The 22,765-nt window shown below is 41.3% G+C and overlaps 1 protein-coding gene across 3 annotated transcripts in view; it reads right to left on the reverse strand.

Annotated features, from left to right (window-relative positions):
• The window catches only part of PTPRM (protein tyrosine phosphatase receptor type M), a 946,104-nt gene that overhangs the window by 168,334 nt on the left and 755,005 nt on the right, over window positions 1-22,765 (reverse strand). For all 3 annotated transcript variants that reach the window (XM_049900161.1, XM_049900160.1, XM_049900159.1), the window contains one exon: window positions 21,259-21,446. In XM_049900161.1, the coding sequence (XP_049756118.1) occupies window positions 21,259-21,446 (188 nt within the window). The remainder of the gene's footprint in view (window positions 1-21,258; window positions 21,447-22,765) is intronic.

Genomic DNA, 22,765 nt, shown 5'->3' on the forward strand with positions numbered 1-22,765 from the left:
TTAACGGTCAGAGACTAGATGGACCTCAGAGGTTATGGTCTCCAGACCTTCTATTAGCCTAAGACAGGAGCCATTCCCAAAGCCAACTCTTCAGTCAGGAATTGGACTGTACTGTTTTTTTTATGGTATAGAAAATGATATTGGTGAAGAATGAGCTCCTTGGATCAAGTAGACACATGAGACTATGTTGGGATCTCCTGTCTGGAAGGGAGATGAGAGGGCAGAGGGGGTCAGAACCAGGCCAAATGGACACGAAAAGAGAGTGGAGGGAAGGAGTGTGCTCTCTCATCAGGGGGAGAGTAATCAGGAGTATATAGCAAGGAGTGTATGAATTTTTGTATGAGAGACCGACTTGATTTGTAAATGTTCACTTAAAGTACAAGAAAAATTAAAAAACTAACAAAAGATAGCATAATAAATGTAGCCCAAGTTCTAAAATCATAAAATGTGATTGGTAAAAAAATAAAATAAAATAAAAAGTACAAGAAAAATTAAAAAACTAACAAAAGATAGCATAATAAATGTAGCCCAAGTTCTAAAATCATAAAATGTGATTGGTAAAAAAATAAAATAAAATATTGGAAAGACAACCTACTGAAAATTAAGTGGGTTTATGGGTGATTTTTATTGTCTATTTTTGTGTTTTTACTTTATACTTTCCTTAAAATTTCTTTGAAAATTGTATATTGCTTTTAAAGGAAAACAACAATAAATGTTACTAAATATATAGAATCTAGACTTGGAAATGTTTAAAGATATAACTGTGTTTCATCATTAAAACAGAGAAAAAAATAACAGCAAGCACCCTCTTTAGGCAGATAAATTATGTTAATTGGGTTTATAGTATAGTTTCTTATTTAAGGAAGTAAGCTTAAAATATACTTAGTAATCAGCAAAGTAAAATATTTTGGCCATAAAATTGGCAAGGAACTCAAATGCATAATTACCTAAAGCACATAAATACAATCCATATAAAAACATATGGTGTATGTTTATGATTAACAGTGAATACATTATAATCATTCAGTGTCTCTTGTATAATTTTCCTACAATAGACCGATAAAAGGTTTTCCATGCCTTCTAAAGGCCAACAAGAGAAGATAAAGGGAGTAAAGAGGATTTTTAAATGTATAGGATAATGATTAAAAAAAATTACTGTGGGTGAATTCTCAAGTTTACTGTTGTTTCCATCATAGACATAAAGCTACTTTTATTTTAGAAGAGCAGTGGAAGAAAATGGAAAAGTCGGCATGTCCTCCTTTTCAGTATGAGGGGTCAAGACCATTATGGGCTTTAATCCAATACTATTTTACTCTAAATAATAAAAAGAACAATAATATGAATTTATACATTAAAAATTTAGAAACAAATCAAGCAACTCAAAACATTTAATCCATATATTTCCTTCCTATTCATGATCCTTGGAAACTGGGGCAGTGGGCATTAGAACATAATGGAACTATGACCATGAGCACATTTCAGACATCTTTGGGGCTTGTACAATATCACTATCATACCACCTGAACCCAGAGTTCCCAGTGATTTGGACATGGGGTGGCAGTTAGAACCGAGACTCATAAGAGGTTGAAATGGGGGGAAGAGAAAGGGGGAAGATAGGAAGGGCACATCAGGGTGGAATCCACCTTGTTCAGAAAAGCTGATTAAAATCCAAACTGGCAAGGAAGAACCAGAGAACTGTGCATGGATCCTATGTGATGGCTCCCTAGAGAGCAAGGAGGTCGTTCTGCACTTCCCATAGAGGTGCCAACAGCCAGTCAGTGTGGTCCATTGGAAAAACATCACCTCCCTCAACACAAGTCAAGTGGGAAGTACTACTAATACTCTCACAGATATTTAGCACTTGACTATTTTCCAAGAGCCTGGTCCTTACAACTCTTTGAAGTTGCCTCACAGAAGCTGAGTGATTTGCTCAATGCCCCAGAGTAGGACTAGAACCCAAGTCTTCTGATTCCTAATTCACTGTCCTCTCTACTGTAACAGCCCCGTTTGTTGAAAAAAATAATTGACTTTTCTGTGGGTTATTTTTGTATCATTTAGTCAAAGCTGAAAGGTCAGAGATTCAGTCAACAAGGTTGTCAGTGTTCTATTGTATCATTTCATTTAAAAAAAGACTAGGGATCTTCCAGACAGGATCTTATGGAAAATCTTGGACTTTCACACAGCTCAGGTTTATAAACTCATTCTCTCCCTCCCTTCTTCCCCTCCCCTTGCAGCGTTTCTTGGCAGAAATGCTATTTAGTCCAGGGAAGCGGCATATAGAATATATGTCTCTCAAGTGCTGTAGCTTGATTTTAGCTTATAACTGGTCATGGTGGGTTTCAGATGAGCCAGGGAGGCTGATATCTTCAGAATGATCTTCCTGCATTTCTTCGGCAATGAAAAAGTGAGCAAGAGAGGAGCAAGGCTGGAGTGACCTCGCACCACAGAGCTGAGACACTGAGTGAAATTAACAGGCAGCATCTGCTGCTGCTGAGATGGTGAAATGCACCAGAGTTGGCTTTGGCATCGGAGCCCCAGGACTTGATGGGACCTCTGCCAAAGAGAAAAACACTGTTCAAGGCAAACAAGACAGCACAGAGGAATAATAACACTCCTGGTCTGAAATCACAAGTCAAATCAATAAAAGACAAAGTTAATTTCCAGAGGTTTGTATCTCTGTGGTGTCGTATAAAGAATTGACTGGGTATAGTGGAAAAAGTCAACAGATCATGGATTAAATTCTACAGCTCATAGCAGAATGGCTTTGGGCAAGTTACTTATATTCTTGGAGTGTGTTTACTCTTCTGTAAAATGGGGATGACAATAATGGCACAGTTAGGTATTCGACAAAGCTGGACCATATGAAGAAGTAAATGGCATCACGACTGGAGAAAGACTAACAGCCTGCGTTACGCAGATGACACAGCCTTGCTTGCGGAAAGTGAAGAGCACTTGAAACGCTTACTGATGAAGATCAAAGGGTACAGCCTTCAGTACGGATTACACCTCAACAAAAAGAAAACAAAATCCTCACAACTGGACCAATAAGCAACATCATGATAAGTGGAGAAAAGACTGAAGTTGTCAAGGATCTCATTTTACCTGGATCCACAATCAACACTCATGGAAGCAGCAGTCAAGAAATCAAACGACGTGTTGCATTGGGCAAATCTGCTGCAAAAGACCTCTTTAAAGTGCTGAAAAGCAAAAATGTCACCTCGAGGACTAAGGTGTGCCTGATCCAAGCCATATTTTCAATTGCCTCATGTGGATGCAAAAGCTGAACAATGAATAAGGAAGACTGAAAAAGAATTGATGGCTTTGAATCATGGTGTTGGCGAAGAATACTGAATATACCCATGGACTACCAGAAGAGGGAACAATCTGTCTTGGAAGAAGTACAGCTACAATGTTCCTCAGAATGAAGGATGGCAAGGCTTTATCTCATGTACTTTGAACATGGTATCAGGAGGGACCAGTCCCTGGAGGGGGACATTATGCTTGGTAAAATAGAAAAAGAGGAAGACCCTCAACGAGATGGATTGACACAGTGGCTCCAACAATAGGCTCCAACAAAGCAATGATGTGAGGATGGTGCAGCACCAGGCAGCGTGTCATTCTGCCGTACACAGGGTTGCTCTGAGTCGCAACTGACTGAACGGCATCTAACAACAACAACAACAACAGGTACCATTCTCCACATCAAGGTGCCAGGAGCCGAGAAAGGCTCTATGAAAAGCGCACCCCCTAACTACCCCCCCCGAAATACTTCCATGATAACAGAAGTCACCTTTATGTGCTTTGAAACTGTGTATATATAATGATATATGATTTCTCTCTTAGAGTCGTCATGTCATGAAATACACTGGGAAAAAAAAAAACACTGAAGTCACACCTAAATAATTCTAACTTATTGCTATTAGGCATTAAATAAGACATTTATAGCAAACATAGAATAAAAATATTTTTCCTAAAAATTCTGAGCAGATGATTGGTACGCAGTAAGTAAAATGATCGGATTGAACCATGTCCGTCCTCAGCATTTCTGAGTAATCAGTACTGGGAGGTTCAGACTGGCCAGACACCATGAACTCATTCACCCTCCATGACGATCTGCACCATTTTCAGCTCATAGTTTTTAATGCAGCCCTGGTAGCACAGTGGTTAAGAGCTTGGCTGCTAACCAAAAGGCTGGCAGTTCAAATCCACCAGCTGCTCCTTGGAAACCCTATGGGGAAGTTCTACTCTGTCCTATAGGGTCCTATGAGTTGAAATCGACTTGAGAACAATGTTTTTTTTTTTTAATGGCTCTGTCTTTCATGTCATTTTCCCTTCTATGGGTATATTCCCTTCTATGGGTAAAAAATGGGTACACGTGTTTAAAGATACACAAATCAATTCAGCAAACATAAAGTACCTTATATTTACCAGCACTTGTCAAATATCTATGGTATAAATCAATAAATATACTGCCTACTGTTTTATCAATTAACATACTGCCTACTATATTATCAGTTAATATACTACATACTATATAAAGATTTACAGTCTTGGAAACCCTGTGGGGCAGTTCTACTCTCTCCTATAAGGTCGCTATGAGTCGGAATTGACTCGACTGCAATGGGTTTTTTGGTTTATATTATCAGTTTGGAGTCTCTGAGTAGTGTAAATAGTTAATATGCTTATTTGCTAACTGAAAGATTGGAGGTTAGAGTCCATCAAGAGGCATCTCAGAAGAAAGGCCTGGCGATCTAGTTCTAAAATATCAGCCATTGAAAACCTTATGGAATATAGCTCTATTCTGACACACCTGGGGTCGCCATGAGTTGGAGTCACCTCGATGGCAACTGTACTGGCTTGGTATATTATCAGTTAATATACTGCCTGATATATTATCAGTTGGAAACCCTGGTGGCGTAGTGGTTAAGTGCTACGGCTGCTAACCAAAGGGTCAGCAGTTCAAATCTGCCAGGCATTCCTTGGAAACTCTATGAGGCAATTCTACTCTGGCCTATAGGGTCGCTATGAGTCGGAATCGACTCGATGGCACTGGGTGTTTTTATATTATCAGTTAATATATTGCTGTTACGTGCCTTTGAGTTGGCTCCCAGTCTTCAAGAACTTATATATTAATAGAACAAAACATTACCTGGTCCTGTGCCATCCTAACAATCGTTAATAAACTGCCTACTATATTACTCAAAACTCAAAACAGAGCTATAAAACTCTGGAGAGGAATGTTTGCTTCTGATAGGGAGATCAGGGAAAGTGTCAGAGGGAAAGTCCTGAAGGGAATGTGGCAAGATGGGCCTGGGAAGTCACTCTGGGCAGAGGCTGCAGTGTGTGGCAAGGCCTGGAGACATGGAGGTGCTTGGAATTCAAGAGAGGAGAGTCATTCAGTAGAGCACAGGCACAGGGTGGAGGGTCGTCGTGTTGTTAGGTGCCATTGAGTAGGTTCTGACTCATACGGATCCTATGCACCATAGAACAAAACACTCCCTGGTCCTGTGCCATGCTTACAACCATTGTTATGCTTGAGCCAGTTGTTCTAGCCACTGTGTCAATCCATTTCCTGGAGGGTCTCCCTCTTTTCCACTGACCCTGTACTTTACCAAGCATTGTGTTCTTCTCCAGGGACTGATAACCTCCTGACAACATGTCCAAAGTATGTAAGATGCAGTTTCGCCATCCTTGCTTCTAAGGAGCATTCTGGTTGTACTTCCAAGACGGATTTGTTTGTTCTTTTGGCAGTCCATGATATATTCAACATTCTTTGCCAACACCACAATTCAAAGGTGTCAATTCTTCTTCAGTCTTCCTTATTCACTGCCAGCTTTCACATGCATACGATGCAATTGAAAACACCATGGCTTGGGTCAGGTGCACCTTAGTCTTCAAGGTGACATCTTTGCTTTTTAACACTTCAAAGAGGTCCTTTGCAGCAGATCTGCCCAATGCAATGCGTCCTTTGATTTCTTGACTGCTCCTTCCATGGGTGTTGATTGTGGATCCAAGTAAAATGAAATCCTTGACAACTTCAATCTTTTCTCCGTTTATCATGATGTGGCTTATTGGTCCAGTTGTGAGGATTTTTGTTTTTTTTATGTTGAGGTGTAATCCATACTCAAGGCTGTGGTCTTTGATCTTCATCAGTAGGTGCTTCAAGTCCTGTTCACTTTCAGCAAGCAAAGTAGTGCCCTATGCAGGCTGTTAATTGAGTCTTCCTCCAATCCTGATGCCCTGTTCTTCTTCATATAGTCCAGCGTCTCCCATTATTTGCTCAGCATACAGATTGAATAGGTATGGTGTTAATTGAGTCTTCCTCCAATCCTGATGCCCTGTTCTTCTTCATACAGTCCAGCGTCTCCCATTATTTGCTCAGCATACAGATTGAACAGGTATGGTGAAAGAATACAACCCTGAGGCACACCTTTCCTGACTTTAAACCAATCAGTATCCCCTTGTTCTGTCCGAACAACTGCCTCTTGATCTATGTAAAGGTTCCTCATGAGCACAATTAAGTGTTCTGGAATTCCCATTCTCTGCAATGTTATCCATAATTTGTTATGATCCACACAGTCACTTGCATAGTCAATAAAACACACGCAAACATCCCTCTGGTATTCTCTGCTTCCAGCCAGGATCCATCTGACATCAGCAATGATATCCCTGGTTTCACGTCCTCTTCTGAATCCAGACTGAATTTCTGGCAGTTTCCTGTCAATGTACTGCTGCAGTCACTTTTGAAAGACCTTTGACAAAATTTTGCTTGCATGTGGTATTAATGATATTGTTTGATAATTTCTGCATTCAGTTGGATCACCTTTCTTGGGAATAGGCATAAATATGGATCTCTTCCAGTCAGTTGGCCAGATAGCTGTCTTCCAAATTTCTTGGCATAGACGAGCGAGCACTTCTGGTGCTGCATCCGTTTGTTGAAACATCTCAATTGAAATTCTGTCAATTCCTGGAGCTTTGTTTTTTTGCCAATGCCTTCAGTGCATCTTGGACTTCTTCCTTGAGTATCATTGGTTCCTGATCATATGCTACCTCTTGAAATGGTTGAATGTTGACTGATTCTTTTTGGTAAAACAGCTCTGTGTATTCCTTCCATCTTCTTTTGATGCTTCCTATGTCATTTAATATTTTCCCCATAGAATCTGTCACTACTGCCACTCGAGGCTTGAATTTTTTCTTCAGTTCTTTCAGCTTCAGAAACACCGAGTATGTTCTTCCTTTTTGGTTTTCTGTGTCCAGCTCTTTGCACATGTCGTTATAATACTTTGTGTTCTGGAGCTGCCCTTTGAAATCTTTCGTTCAATTCTTTTACTTCATCATTTCTTCCTTTTACTTTAGCTGCTCGACGTTCAAGAACAAGTTTCAGAGTCTCTTCTGTCATCCATTTTGGTCTTTTCTTTCTCTCCTGTCTTTTTAATGACCTCTTGCTTTCTTCGTGTATGATGTCCTTGATGTCATTCCACAAATAACCTGGTCTTCGGTGATTAGTGTTCAACGTCTCAAATCTATTCTTGAGATGTATTCTAAATGCTGGTGGGATATACTCAAGGTCATACTTTGGCTCTTGTGGACTTGTTCTAATTTTCTTCAGTTTCAACTTGAGCCTGCATGTGAGCAATTGATGGTCTGTTCCACAGTCGGCCCCTGGTCTGATTCTGACTGATAATATTGAGCTTTTCTATTGTCCCTTTCCTCAGAGGTAGTCAATTTGATTCCTGTGTATTCTATGTGGAGAGGTCCATGTGTACAGTCACCATTTATGTTGGCAAAAAAACGTATTTGCAATGAAGAAGTCATTGATATCACAAAATTCTATCATGTGATCTCTGGCATCATTTCTATCATGAAGGCCATATTTTCCAACTACCAATTCTTCTTTGTTTCCAACTTTAGCATTCCAATCACCAGTAATTATCAATACATCCTGATTGCATGTTCAATCAATTTCAGACTACAGAAGCTGGTAAAATCTTCAATTTCTTCATCTTTGGCCTTAGTGGTTGATGCATAAATTTGACTAATGGTCGTATTAATTGGTCTTTCTTGTTGGTGTACAGATATCATTCTATCACTGACAGGGTTGTACTTCAGGATAGATCTTGAAATGTTCTTTTTGATGATGAATGCAGCGCCACTCCTCTTCAAGTTATCATTCCTGTCATAGTAGACCATATGACTGTCCGATTCAAAATGGCCAATACCAGTCCATTTCAGCTCACTAATGCCTAGGATATCGATCTTTTTGCATTCCATTTCATTTTTGACAATTTCCAATTTTCCTAGATTCATACTTTGTACCTTTCAGATTCCGATTATTCATGGGTGTTTGCAGATGTTTCTTCTCATTTTGAGTCATGCCACATCAGCAAATGAAGGTCCTGAAAGCTTGACTCCATCCAAGTCATAAAGGCTGACTCTAGTTTGAGGAGGCAGCTCTTTCTCTTCCCCAGTCATCTTCTGAGTGCCTTCCAACCTGAGGTGCTCATCTTCTGGCTATATCTGACAATGTTCCACTGGTATTCATAAGGTTTTCACTGGTTAAATCTTTTCAGAAGTAGACTGCCGGGTCCTTCTTCCTAGTCTGTCTTAGCCTGAAAGCTCAGCTGAAACCTGTTCACCATGGGTGACCCTGCTGGTATCTGAATACCAGTGGCATAGCTTACAGCATCACAGCAACACACAAGGCCCCACAGTTTGACAAACTGACAGACACATGAGTGGGGTACAGAGTGGGGGTAGCTAAAATTAGAGCCTGAAACGGAGGTCATGGTCAGTCACGAACGGGGAGGAGGCCATGCTAGGAAGATTCTTTCTTTTTTTTTTTTTTTAAGAGTCCACAGTAGATCTTTGGGTATCAATCAAACATGATTAAAACAAAACAAAACAAAAAACATGTTGCTGTTGAGTTGGGTTCAACTCATAGTGACCTTATAGTATGGAACAGAACTGCCCCCTAAGGTTTCCAAGGAGTGGCTGGTGGATTTGAACTGCCGACCTTTTGGTTAGCAGCCAGATGCTTAACCACTGAGCCCTCAGGGCCCTCCAACATGATAGCATCTATGTTTTATAAAGGAAGGCAGTGAGGAAGAGGAGGACAAGTGTGAATGGGGCCAAACAACATGTAGAGATCTGTTACCAAAAACCAAAACCAAATCCATTGTTGTTGAGTTGATTCTAACTCATCGTGACCCTATAGGCCAGAGTAGAACTTCCCTATATGGCTTCCAGGGCCGTAAATCTTCACAGAAGCAGACTGCCAAGTCTTTCTTCTGTGGATCTGCTGGTGGGTTCCAACCACCACCTTCTGGTTAGCAGCCGAGCATTTTAACCACTGTGGCACCAAGCCTCCTTGACTGAAACGCAGTGGGGAAGAAGCGAGTTAGGACGTGTGATTGCTGATGTGGAGGTGAGGGAAAAGGAAGGGCAATGAGAATTTTCAAAAACTGAGTTTGATCTAGTTAGTGACGGTGACAGCATTGAGCTAACCACAAGCATGGGTGATACCAAAGACGAATGAGGTCAACAGGGGCTCGGATACAGCACGTGCACAGTCCTTCCTCGGCCAGCCCTCCGCTAATACTCCTGGCTAAAAATCACTCAGCTTCTTTCCAATAAAGACAATTCTAGTAGCCAGCTTCAAAATGGAAACCAGGCAAACAGACCGGAAAACCTCTCCTGCCATGAGCTATCTTCAGAGGGGGGGTGGAGAGTTGTAGAGAAAAGCAAATTTTAATCACACTTTCTGAGGTTTGTACTTGCACATGCTGTTATGGGGGTATGGGCAAGAGGAAACTGGACCAAACCCAGCCAACACTAAGGAGTCGTGAGAGCAAGCAAGACAAGGTGCGGCGTTCCACAAATGAAACGGACTCTTCAGTCTTTCTAGTTAAAAAAAATTCAACCACGTATTCTCGGTAAAAACAACTCTTTCTATTGCATTATTTAAAAACACTCAGAAACACATCTACCAAGAAAGTCTCCATAAACACACACAGCTGACTTGCCCCAGTTAGCCTGAAGCATTCTCAGAATTTTGGATAGGAGCTTTTATCATTTTCTTATGGACCTGGATCACCACCACCACGATCATTAAGGGAGAAAATACATCAAAAATCACTTGGCTGCTACAGTCGTCAGAGGCACAGCTGTTGTGATTCTTAATGTGTTTCTAGGGCTTGCCAATGCACCCCCTACCCACTGGCTTCCCATCCTTAGCTTGCAATGGTTCTGTTTTGTTTGTTTTGTATCCTGTGGGCTAGAAAAAAAACCTGCACTGATTGTGGCAATTGATTGACTCAGCTGGTGCCTGAGAATATAAGGCAGGAGCTAAAAAGCCCATTTGAAAAGGGAGGAGTGGAGGGGAGTGGGCAGAGGGCCTCTGTCCCTGGCCTGCTCACAGAATCCTGAACCACCTGTGTTCACATGGCGGCTCTGCTAGCTAAGTCACGCCAAGTACCTTTCATCCCACCTGCCCCTGCCTCCTGTTCAAAAATCAACAAAGGGGATGCTATGCACAATTCAGTCCCTGGGTGGCACAAAAGGTGCCCGGCTACTAACTAAAAAGTTGGAGGTTCAAACCTACCCAGAGTTGGCTTCGAAGAAAGGCCTGGTGATTTGCTTCTGAAAGATCACAGCTATTGAAAACCCAGGGGAGCACAGTTCTACTCTGTAGCACACGGGTTCGCCGGGAGTTGGAATCGATTCCATGGCAACTGGGATTTGTGCATGATTCTGACAAGTTTTCTAGAAGCATGTCCAATCCTCCCTCTGCCCACTCGCCTCCCAAAGGAGAAGGCAGGTGCCCAGTGGGTTCTTTCCTGCAGCTCTGCTTCTTGGCTGCAGCTGGGCCTTCTGAGGACCCGTTGTCTGGCCTCTAAAGATGGGATGTTAGGACTGAAGCCCCTGCAGAGGAAAGGTGGTTTTTAGGGAGACCGTCCTTGGAAACTTTATGCGGCAGTTCTACTCCATCCTATAGGGTTGCTATGAGTCAGAATCAACTTGAAGGCAATGGGTTTGGTTTTTTTTTTTTGCTTTGTGTTAAGTTACAGTGGCTATTCTGAGGTGGGAGGCAAGTAAATAAAAAGCAGCTGCAAAAAAAAATGAAATTTTGGAGGGCAACTGAGATATTTTAATGATAATTCCTTTTTAACTTGCCACAACTTTGTCAAATATCGATAAAGACACCAAATACAGCACTGTGCTTGCATTTAACACAATCAGCTAGAAGAGAAGAGAAGGGGAGGGATAAAAGACAAGAAAATACACAACTAATTATATTTTCAAATACCTGCAAGGAGATAACCAAAAAAACCAAACCTGTGGCCGTCAAGTCGATTCTGACTCATAGCAGAACTACCCCACAGGGTTTCCAAGGAAACAGACACGTTTAATAAATATAGGGATTCCTCAAAACATTTTCTAAGCTGTACTTAAGCCTGAAATTTTGGGCACAATCTCTTCAATTCTCCAGTTTAAATTCAGCTAATGAAAAAAATTAATCTCCATATTCAATTATAAAGTTAATCAGTATTTACGCCTTGGAGAAAGACCCATGAGGAAAGTAGGTGGGATAAGGATAATGCTTCTCTCACATTTTTAGATACACATACACACACATATATGTATATATGTACATGTATACATACATATTGAGTTGTAGGATGCAGAATTACTTAGGTTTATGATATGTTTCAGCTCTTGTAATTGGAAAATAAATTTTTGTGCCCTAGAATGCTATTGACTATCAGCTACTGAAGAGGTACGATCTGTGTTTCTCAGGGTGTCCTGTTTGGAGTAGTTTTAAATTGCTGTATGTATTTCCTTTATCTTAATTTTACAATTATAGCAAAAGTTACTCTGTCAGAATTATATGATTGCTTTGTTACTTTAGGTTAATGTCTTTCTGCTTGGATCCCCAAAGGGACTTAGGATCAATTCAGAATTCTCGGACTAAACAAGGCCCTCTAGGGATGGCAGAGGAAGAGAACCTCAGCCCCCAAGCCCGCAGGGTCCTGATGGTGGCCGAAGCACCTGTCCCATTGTGGTACCTGCCACACTGCTCCACTACTGCGGAGCAATTAGAGCTGAAAGGGCATGCAGCCCTTATCTCCTCCCCACTAGACTGCCGGTGATAAAGGGGCCAGGTGTGCAGCACAGGACGGTGGGTCCCCCGCACTCCTCGAGTATAGTCTGCTCTCTCTATTTCATGCATGCTCAAATTTTCTCCAGGGTTTAGCACAGACTCCTCTTTGGTTGCTGGGAAAAAGAACCAAGCGCCTCATTTCACAGAAGCATAAACAAACCTGGCCTTTCCATTTGGTCTTTCTCTTGAGATCCCTCAACTACTCTCTGCTGACAACATGCCATTTTCTGTTCAATTCAGCATGTTTACTTTTTTATTGTGATTCATGTCTGAGTTTCTTTTGAATCAAATTACTGTATTTCCCTGGTGAGATGTGCAATATGACTATCTTGTTAGAACAAAATCAAATAAAAAATTTGCACCGAATGCGACTCAGTCTCGTTCCCACCACATGACGGCTCCTTTTGTTTGGACACACTTTGTGGCTACCTGATCAGTGAGGCATCCTTCCAGTGTTCAGACCCACTGGCAAACATTTCTGCCTCACAAAACATAAAGAATGGGTTGAAACAGTGTCAACTGAGAGAAACTTACTATTGCAAAAATATTTTCCAATCTGGATGACTACTTTTTCCCTATATACACGGATTAAAGAAGAAGAGAAAGACCATCTTGATGACTTTGTATGAGCCTTGCAATGACTAGAGCCACTCATTGTATTTTATCCCCAGCAACACTTTAGCACTGAAGTCATTCACTGCTTCAATATGTTTTGAAGTCAAACATTCCATAGCATTTTTGAACAGGGGCTGTTGTGGTGGTTGTTAGTTGCTGTCAAGGGGATTCTGACTCACGGCAACTCCATTTGTGCAGAGTGGAACTGCTCCATAGGGTTTTCAAGGCTGTGACATTTTGGACGCAGATGGTCAGGCATGTCTTCCAAGGTGCCTCTGGTACAGCAATATAATTCACATCACACTCGTTCAGTATATAAATTTCCGTCTCCCTTTCACTTTTTAAGTATTGGTGATTATCTTGCAAGCAATTCCTGTGCAATCCTTGGTGCTCCTTGAAATCTGTCTTGCCCCTGTGTGTCTCTGTCTATTCTGCTCTTTTTAAAACTCAGACATGGGTTTAGGACCCACCCTACTCTGCTATGACCTAATTAACATGAAAAAAGAAAACCTCTATTTCCAAATAGGATCATGTTTACAGGTACACACATCAGGGTTTCAAGACATATTTTAGGGGGGATGCAATTCAATCCATAACATCCCACGTTTTTCTCCCCCCAAAATTCATGTCCTTCCCACATGCAAAGCCCATTCACTCTATCACATCATTCCCAAAAGTCTTATCTATTCCAGCATCAACTCCAAGTTCAAAATTTCATCTACTGAATCATCTAAATCAAGTATGGCTAAGTCTCTGGGTGTCTTCCATCTGTGGACCTATGAAACCTAAAATACAAGTTATCTTCTTCCAAAGTACAATGGTGGAACAGGCACAGGGTAGATATTCCCAATCCAAAAGGGAGAAACTGGAGGGAAAGAAGGATAACAGGTACTGAGCAAGTCCAAAACTTAGCAGGGCAAGTCTCTTTAGCTTTCAAAGCTTAAAAGAATCTTCTCTTAACATAGTAAAAATGTCTATTCTACCAAAAGTCATCTATAGATACAATGAAATTCGATCCCAATTCCAACGACATTTGTTAATGAGATGGAGAAACAAATCACCAGCTTCATACGGAAGAGAAAGAGGCACCAGATAAGTAAAGCATTACTGAAAAAGAAGAACAAAGTGGGAGGCCTCACTCTACCTGATTTTAGAACCTATTATACCACCACAGTAGTTAAAACAGCCTGGTACTGGTACAACAGATACATAGATAATGGAACAGAATTGAGAATCCAGACATAAATCCATCCACATATGAGCAGCTGGTATTTGACAAAGGCCCCAAAGTCAGTTAAATGGGGGAAAAGACAGTCTTTTTTAACAAATTGTGCTGGCATCACTGGATATCCATGCATCTGCAAAAAAATGAAACAAGACCCATACCTCACACCACGCACAAAAATAAACTCAAAATGGATCGAAGACCTAAATATTTAGATTTTAAATATAAAATCCAAAATGATAAAGATCATGGAAGAAAAAATAGGGACAACACTAGGAGCCCTAATACATGGCATAAACAGTATATGAAACATTACTAACAATGCAGAAGAGAAACTAGATAACTGGGAGCTCCTAAAAACCAAACACCTATGCTCATTCAAAGACTTCACCAAAAGAGCAAAAAGGTTACCTACAGACTGGGAAAAAGTTTTTAGCTGTGACATTTCCGATCAGCGCCTGATCTCTATAATCTACATGATACTGCAAAAACTCAACTACAAAAAGATAAATAACCCAATTAAAAAATGGGCAAAAGATATGAACAGGCACTTCACTAAAGAAGACATTCAGCCTGCTAACAGATACATAAGGAAATGCTCATGATCATGGCCATTAGAGAAATGCAAATCAAAACTACAGTGAGATTCCGTCTCACTCCAACAAGGCTGGCATTAATCCAAAAAACACAAAATAATAAATGTTGGAGAGGTTGTGGAGAGACTGGAACACTTATACACTGCTGGTGGGAATGTAAAATGGGTACAACCACTTTGGAGACAATTTGATGCTTCCTTAAAAAACTAGAAATAGAATTACCATAGGATCCAGCAACCCCACTACTTGGAATATATCTTAGAAGAGCCTTTACACGAACAGATATATGCACACCCATGTTCTGTTCACTGCAGCACTGTGTACAATAGTAAAAAGATGGAAGCAACCAAGGTGCCCATCAATGAATGGATAGATAAATTGCAGTATATTCGCACAATGGAATAGTACTCATCGATGAAGAACAATGATGAATCCATGAAACATTTTATAACATGGATGAATCTGGAAGGCATTATGCTGAGTGAAATTAGTCAGTTGCAAAACAACAAATATTGTATAAGACCACTATTATAAGAACTGGAGAAATAGTTTAAACAGAGAAGAAAATATTCTTTGATGGTTACGAGAGGGGGGAGAGAGACAGGAAGGGAGAGGGTTTTTCACTAATTAGACAGTAGATAAGAAGGTGAAGGGAAAGAACACACAATACAGGAGAGGTCAGCACAACTGGACTAAAACAAAAGCAAAGAAGTCTCCTGAATAAACTGAACGCTTCAAATGCCAGCATAGCAGGGGTGGGGATTTGGGGACCATGGTTTCAGGGGACATCTAAGTCAATTGGCATAATAAAATCTATTAAGATAACATTCTGCATCCCACTTTGGAGAGTGCCATCTGGGGTCTTAAATGCTAGCAAGTGGGCATCTAAGATGCACCAGTTGGTCTCAACCCACCTGGAGCAAAGGAGAATGAAGAACACCAAAGACATGAGGTAATTATGAGCCTAAGAGACAGAAAGGGCCACATGAAGAAGAGACTACAGCTGCCAGAGACCAGAAGAACTAGATGGTGCCCTGCTCTGACAGGGAACACAACAGAGAACCCCTGAGGGAGTAGGAGAGCAGTGGAATGCAGACCCCAAATTCTGGTAAAGAGACCAGACTTAACGGTCTGACTGAGATTAGAATGATCCTGGTGGTCATGGTGCCCAGACCTTCTGTTAGCCCAAGACAGGAACCATTCCCAAAGCCAGCTCTTCAGACAGGGATTGGACTGGACTATGGGATAGAAAATGATACCTGTGAAGAGTGAGCTGCTTGGATCAAGTAGACACATGAGACTAGGTTGGCATCTCCTGTCTGGAGGGGAGATGGGAAGGCAGAGGGGGTCAGAAGCTGGCTGAATGGACACGAAAAGAGAGTGGAGGGAAGGAGTGTGCTGTCTCATTAAGGGGAGAGTAATTAGGAGTATATAGTAAGGTGTGTATAAATTTTTGTATGAGACTGACTTGATTTGTAAACTTTCACTTAAAGCACAATCAAAATTAAAAAAAAAAAAAAAGAGATGAAAGGGAAGCAAGCAGAGAGTTGGGGAACTCACACCACCAAGAAACCAGCACTGGGAGCAGAGTGCGTCCTTTGGACACAGGGTCCCTGCGCCTGAGAAGCAACTTGAACAGGGTAAGATTGAGGACAAGGACCTTCCTCCAGAGCCAACAGAGACAGAAAGCCTTCCCCTGGAGCCGGTGTCCTGAATTTGGACTTGTAACCTACTAGACTGTGAGAAAATAAATTTCTCTTTGTTAAAGCCAAATAATAATCATCATCATCATCATCTTCTTCTGCTTTCTAGGCAATCTGGGTAATGACCCCACCCTCTGGACTCAGGGTGTTGGTCATGCTCTCTAGATTCCTGGCTGAGGACCCTAAGCCCTGGGTATCAGTCCTGCCCACCAAGCCTACTGGGACAATGATCCTACCCCCTTGGCCCTGGGCGGCCCTGTTGTCCTCAACTGGTCTAATTCTCTTGGCCTAATGGAACAGAGGCTACCCTCTCAACCTCAGTGGTGGTAGCCTCGCTCTTTCAAGCTTAGGTGAGCCCCACCCTTTGAAACCTAGGGAGCAGTGACTTCACCCTTTGAAACTGAGGAAGCGGTGGCCCTTTCCCCTGTGCTCCTCCAACAGTTCTGCTGCCTTCTGAGCTCCTTCTGGAATGTTGCCTTCCTTTTCTTGGAGGATGACAGATGTTTGCAACCAAGTAGCTCCACTGGCCCAGACAGCTTTCCCTCATTTCATCCTGTGTCCGTCTTTATCAGTCTAAGCTGACAGGATTTCTGCGGAGGTTGTTGATTAAATTCACCAGTCACAGTTCTAATCTCTTTGGCAAAAAATTGTAAAGCCATGGTGTCTGTTTCAGAGCATGGTCTTCATTTTTGCCATAGAATTTCCCACATCTTTTAGGCCTGGTTTCTTTTTGCACAGTTCATTTATAAATCACTCTTTCCTCCCACATGTTACTATAAGCAACTAGGAGAAACCATGCTGTACCCTCAAAATGTCACTTAGAAATCTCTCACTAAATGTTCAGTTTCATCACTTGTAAGTTCTACTTCACAGAAAACATTCAAACATAATTCTGAGAATTTCTTTACCATTTTATAACAAGGATTGCCTTTCTTCCAGTGTCCAGTAATATGTTCATTATTTCTTTCAAATTCTCATCAGAAGCACATTTAACATCCACATTTTTAGCAACATTCTGTTCATGGTGATACAAGCTTTTTACCCACGGCTCACAATTCTTACTGAGCCCTCATCAAAATTACCTTTAATGTCCCTAATTCTACCAACAGTCTCTTCAAGGAAATCTAGGCCCTTACTATCAAGAGCATCAAAATTCCTCCAGCCTCTATCCATTATCGAATTCCAAAACCACTTTCAAATTTTAGGTATTTGTTAGAGCAACCCCCACTCTCGGGTACCAAATTCTGACTTAGTTACCTAGTGCTGCTGTAACAGAAATATAAATGGTGGCTTTAAGGCATAGAAATTAATTTTCTCACAATTCTGGAGGCTAAAAGTCCACATCAGAGTCTCAGCCATGTTGATTCCTTCTACTAGCTTCTCTCCTAGTTTATGGTATCTGTTGGCAATCTCTGACATTCCTTGGCATCTGTCTTCCACCTGTATGTCTATTCTACCCCTTTTTTAACTAGAAGTGATTAGGTTTAGGACCCATCCTCCACTTATATGACCTTATTAACATAACAAAAATTCCTATTTCCAAACATGGTCATATTTACAGGTACAGGGGCTAGGATTTCAACATGTATTTTGGAGAAACACAATTCAATCCATAACAAGAAATTATGATGACATATGGTACACGGTAAGGGAATTACATAGTCTTATAGATGAAATAAAAATGCACTGGCCCCTTTCCCCATACAGATTGACTGCCTCTATACAGCAGAGGTAACACAGATGTACTAAAAGCTCAATGTACCACGATTTTGCTATGAAAAAATAGTGTGAACTTCTTCTCTTAGATGTTACCGTTATAAGTTAGTAATTTTTCCTCTTTTAATAGCTAACATTTCAAATAAATGCTTACTATATGCCAGATACAATTCTAAGCACTTACGATGTGTTAAATAATTCTCACTTAATCCTCCCCATTTTACAGATGAGGAAACTGAGGCCCAGAGAGGTTAAATAACTTGCCCACAGTCACACAGCTAAGAAAAAGCAAGGCCTCTCCATGCTGACCTGTGAGATGACCAGCTGAGTGGCACACAGCGCTGCACAACAGCAGTCAGCATGCAATGTTGCCAGAGCTGGCGTGTGGGAATCTGAAAGCACGCATCCTCTATCCTCATCCAGGAGGGTTAAAAGAGGGATGCTTGTTAGAGTTCTAAGGACCAGGTAAACTTTAAAACATAACTGCATAAGGATTTTCCAGATTTGTACTAGAATAAAAATTCCTTGGGACCTAGGACGTTTGCTGCACAGTTAATTCCCGGCAGTCTGGCTGGGAGGCCTGGGACATCAGGCTTCGGGTGAGAAGCTACACAGCAGGCATCCCTGCCCGTCTCCTGCACCGCGTGCACTGGTGTGTCCACCCACCGCTACTGCTCCTCATGCCTCACATACGCTGTCCCACTGTGGTCCTCTCACCAGCGTCTGCATCCCCCCAGGAGGGCTGCTGGGGGGAAGGTGTACTTGGCACAAACAGTTCAGCATTCAGCTACCAACAGAAAGGTTGGTGGTTTGAATCTACCCAGACACTTCCTAAAGGGCACACCTGGAAAACCCTATGGAGCACAATTCTGCTCCATCACACATGGGGTTTCCATGAAACAGAATCCACTTGATGGCAATTGGTTTGGTGTTTGTTGTTTTTTGATTATTCCTATTTCTGCTTATGACACTCTGATGTGTGTCCTGCTTTCCTCGCTGGTATGTTTTCCCTCCCCTCTTCTTCCTTCTTCTCCTTTTCAGTGTTAATGGTTTTAGTGATTAAGTTTTTTACTTTGGAGCAATCATCTTTGATCCACTAAATATCTAGGATGAGAAAAAACGTTTTTTGAAATGTAATTAGTTAAGAAATATTTTATTTCACAGTACAACAGCTCTTGATGAAGCATCAGCTATCATCTGCTTAAAATGAGTATAAACTGCTTTAGTTTGTGCTTATAAATTATATTTTTTCAGGAGATCTGAATGGGAAATAATTTTTTACATACTTTCAAATATGCATCATCTATTTTTTATTTTTATAGTGTATTATGGAAACCCTGGTGGCACAGTGGTTAAGAGCTACAGCTGCTAACCAAAAGGTTGGCAGTTTGAATCCACTAGGCACTCCTTGGAAACCCTATGGGGCATTTCTACTCTGTCCTTTAGGGTTGCTATGAGTCGGCATCGACTCAGTGGCAGTGGGATTTTATAGTGTATTATATGAAGTTCGAAGGTAGATAATTTAGAACAGTCCATGAAAAACTGGACTCAGGTATTTCGTGAATTGTTATTTGAGACTATAACTAATTTCACTGACATTAACATCTTTAATAAACAGCTGAGCAATATCTGCATTCAGAATACTGGATAGGACTAAGACAGCAGCCCTATTCGCTAGGCTTGTATTTTCTCAATAACCTAATTTTGTCTTTCATAAGACATTAATGCTTTTGGAAATCTTACTCTTAATCCTATTAATTCCTAAACTAGCCTTTAAAAGTGCATGAGGAGATACGCAAAGGCAGACGATTCTACTGAGTTATAAGTTAAACCACTAAAGGTAAATTTAAGAGTTTCAAGGTTGCTAAAATGCAGAACTTCATCTGAAAATATTTTACAGACTTACGTCAAACCCTTGGGGTGTGGTTTGGTTCAGTTTCCCTGGCTTTACAGTCTTACTGAGCTGGAGTGTGTCACTGGCAATGTGCATGGATGCTACCAGGTAAAAGTGTGTCTGCCTGTTTTCTGCTTTGGACCAGAGACCTGTTCTTAGAGGAAGGACAGAGAGACACAGCCAACATTGTACTGTGGCTCACGTTGACTGCTGTAATGAGTCTCTGGTGACTAAGCTGGGAAAGGCAGTCAAGCCCAAGGCAGCAAAATACTTGGGGCATAAAATGAAGTATCAGACTGTCCCCAAAAGAGGATAAAGAAGAAGAGCTTGAAACTCACAGGAGTGGTAGGAACCGATTTTAAAAATATTCTAATTCCAGATAAGTTTCCCAACTTTGGAGCCCTGGTGGCGCTAGCCATAAAGGTCGGTAGTTTGAATCCTCCAGCTGCTCTTTGAAACTCAATGGGGCAGTTCTACTCTGTCCTATAGGGCCGCTGTGAGTTGGAATTGACTCTATAGCAACGGTTTTTCTTCTCCCCCAACTATGAGCTAGTTAGGTAGCTACAGGACCAGAAACACACTCTAAGATCTCTAAAGCCACATATCCATACAATCCTATTTTTATTCTATGAGTCGGCACACTACTTTATCTTCATCAATGTCTGTGAACTGATTTCCATAAGGTACAAAAAGAAATCCAGCCCCCTAACCTGGCCACACTTGCACGTTCACCCTCAACCCTCTTCGGTTCTTGAGTGATTTTCCAACAAAGTTAGCTAATAACAGAGGCTAAAAAAAAAAAAAAAAAAGAATTTTTTTTTCTTTTTTTTTATGAAAGGGATGAGGCCTCTATTTTATATAGTCACGTAATGTCACCATTTGCAGGAATGCCCCTGAGAGCTGCCCACACAGAGCCCAGGGCAGTGACACGTTCTCTGGGCTGGCAGGACAATGCAGCTGTTACAGGTCATGACACTGGCCAGTCTCTCTACACTGTTTAATCTCCACCACATGACATCACAGGTTGGTTTATAATTTCAAGTGGACAGTTTCTTCTTGCAAAATCATTAGATTTACCGCCAAAAACCAAAGGAGGTGACCGAGAACAGAGAAGAGACCCTGGAAGCCCTCTGTTTTCGCCGCACATTTACGGGAATAAGTAGAAACATCAAGTGCTCCTTCTGTTTTCATTGAGCGTACGCTATCTTTTTGGTACTAAGTACCACCACACGGAAATGGCTCTATGAACGAGGCAGCCCTCACGGAGTAACTTTGGGTGAGCTGGGTACCATAGCAGCTGGCACTGCCAGGAAGGTCAGGAGGGGCCCAGGTGGTGGGCATGTGCTCACCTCATACTCCTCCTTGAAGCCGTAGCCTTCGGCGCACTTCATCTGGGTGATGTGCTGCAGTAGGTCAGCCACACGGATGGCCGGGTGCAGCTGCCCCGTCTGGTAGGGCACTTCGGCTGGCTCGCGCTTCTTGTAAGTGTGTGACTGCACCACGCTGCTGGTGTCGCTGGCCATCGTGTGGGTTTCATCTGGGAAGAGAAGGTCATAGAGGAAGTGAGGGAGAACCAGTGGGATGGGATCTGCTCCCACAGAATGATAAGAAGCTGTTGTTGCAGGATCCCCTCAATCTATAGCTGCAATAACCTCTATGATGACTCAGCAAAAATGAAAAGTTAAATGTTTATAAATTTCATTGGAATTGGCAATATTGATTGGGACAAGGCAGAAATCTTTGTTTTTACAAAGCAGTCCAAACGATATATTGTTTTCACAAAGCTAATTGATAAAAGCTGGTTAGCCTTCTAGTGCTAAGGTTTATAGAAGTTTCAGCCTGAAACTTCATCAAGGCCTGGTGGAAAACCGATCTTGTGTTCTTCCAAAGATCAGCTAACTGTTTTGTACGATGAAGTACATAAACTCTACACAAATGTTCTGTGAGCAAAATAAAAGTGCATGAAATGGTTTAGCTTATAAAGGTAGCAATGAAAACGTGGACTTAATACATGAAATCAAAGCGAAGCAGAGAAAGAAAAGGGGATCTGGCCCGGGGGTGACATTTTGATGAGTTACTTTGCATGCTCCAGTATCAGAAAGCTCAACAAAATACTGTGGACTAATACAGCATGTGTGGAATGTTCTATAAACTAACATGCAGGCCAACACGCAACAGAACCAGCTGGCTTTGTCAGGATCTACAGGTCAGACACACGCTCCCATCCCTCCACAGCTTTTCCACGGGGCAAATGGGGAACTTACCATTTATTGGCACTTTTAAGAAGATACATATCAGGAGAAAAGAGGAGGAGAAAAAGGAAACAGGGAATAAGCCATAGTACTGCGTGAACACTTACAGGTACTTTCTATTTTGTACTTTAATTTTACAGTTGAGTTTTCAATTCATAGGTAGTCAGAGGGCAAAGTCTCATTTCTCCCATCATATTGGGATGGAGGTGTTTAAGTCCTTGATAACAAAAAGGAGGTTAAAATAGTATCATAATTGCTCTTTATCCCCCATGAACCAAGTAATGACTAAATAAGTCTTATTTGTATTCAACACATTTTCTTATTTAAATTTCTCGAACAAGTCAACCAAATTGTACTACACAATTAATATGAAAATTTGGTCGAATAAGCCTAAAGAGGCTATCTTTTAATGTAAGACTACTAGTAAACTAGATTAATGAACTGCAGAAACTGTAGCTATTAAAATTGTCTTATGCAGGGAAAGTGCTATTAGATCAAGAATTCTACATTCAACAGGGTAACTCATTATAATGCTGAATCCCTTCAGCCGTTTTACCACTGAGGATATGTATCATGAAAATATAATGTTAAAGTCACTTGAAAT

Source organism: Elephas maximus, chromosome 11 (assembly GCF_024166365.1).
Source record: "Elephas maximus indicus isolate mEleMax1 chromosome 11, mEleMax1 primary haplotype, whole genome shotgun sequence".
In the NCBI taxonomy this organism is placed as follows: Eukaryota; Metazoa; Chordata; class Mammalia; order Proboscidea; family Elephantidae; genus Elephas; species Elephas maximus.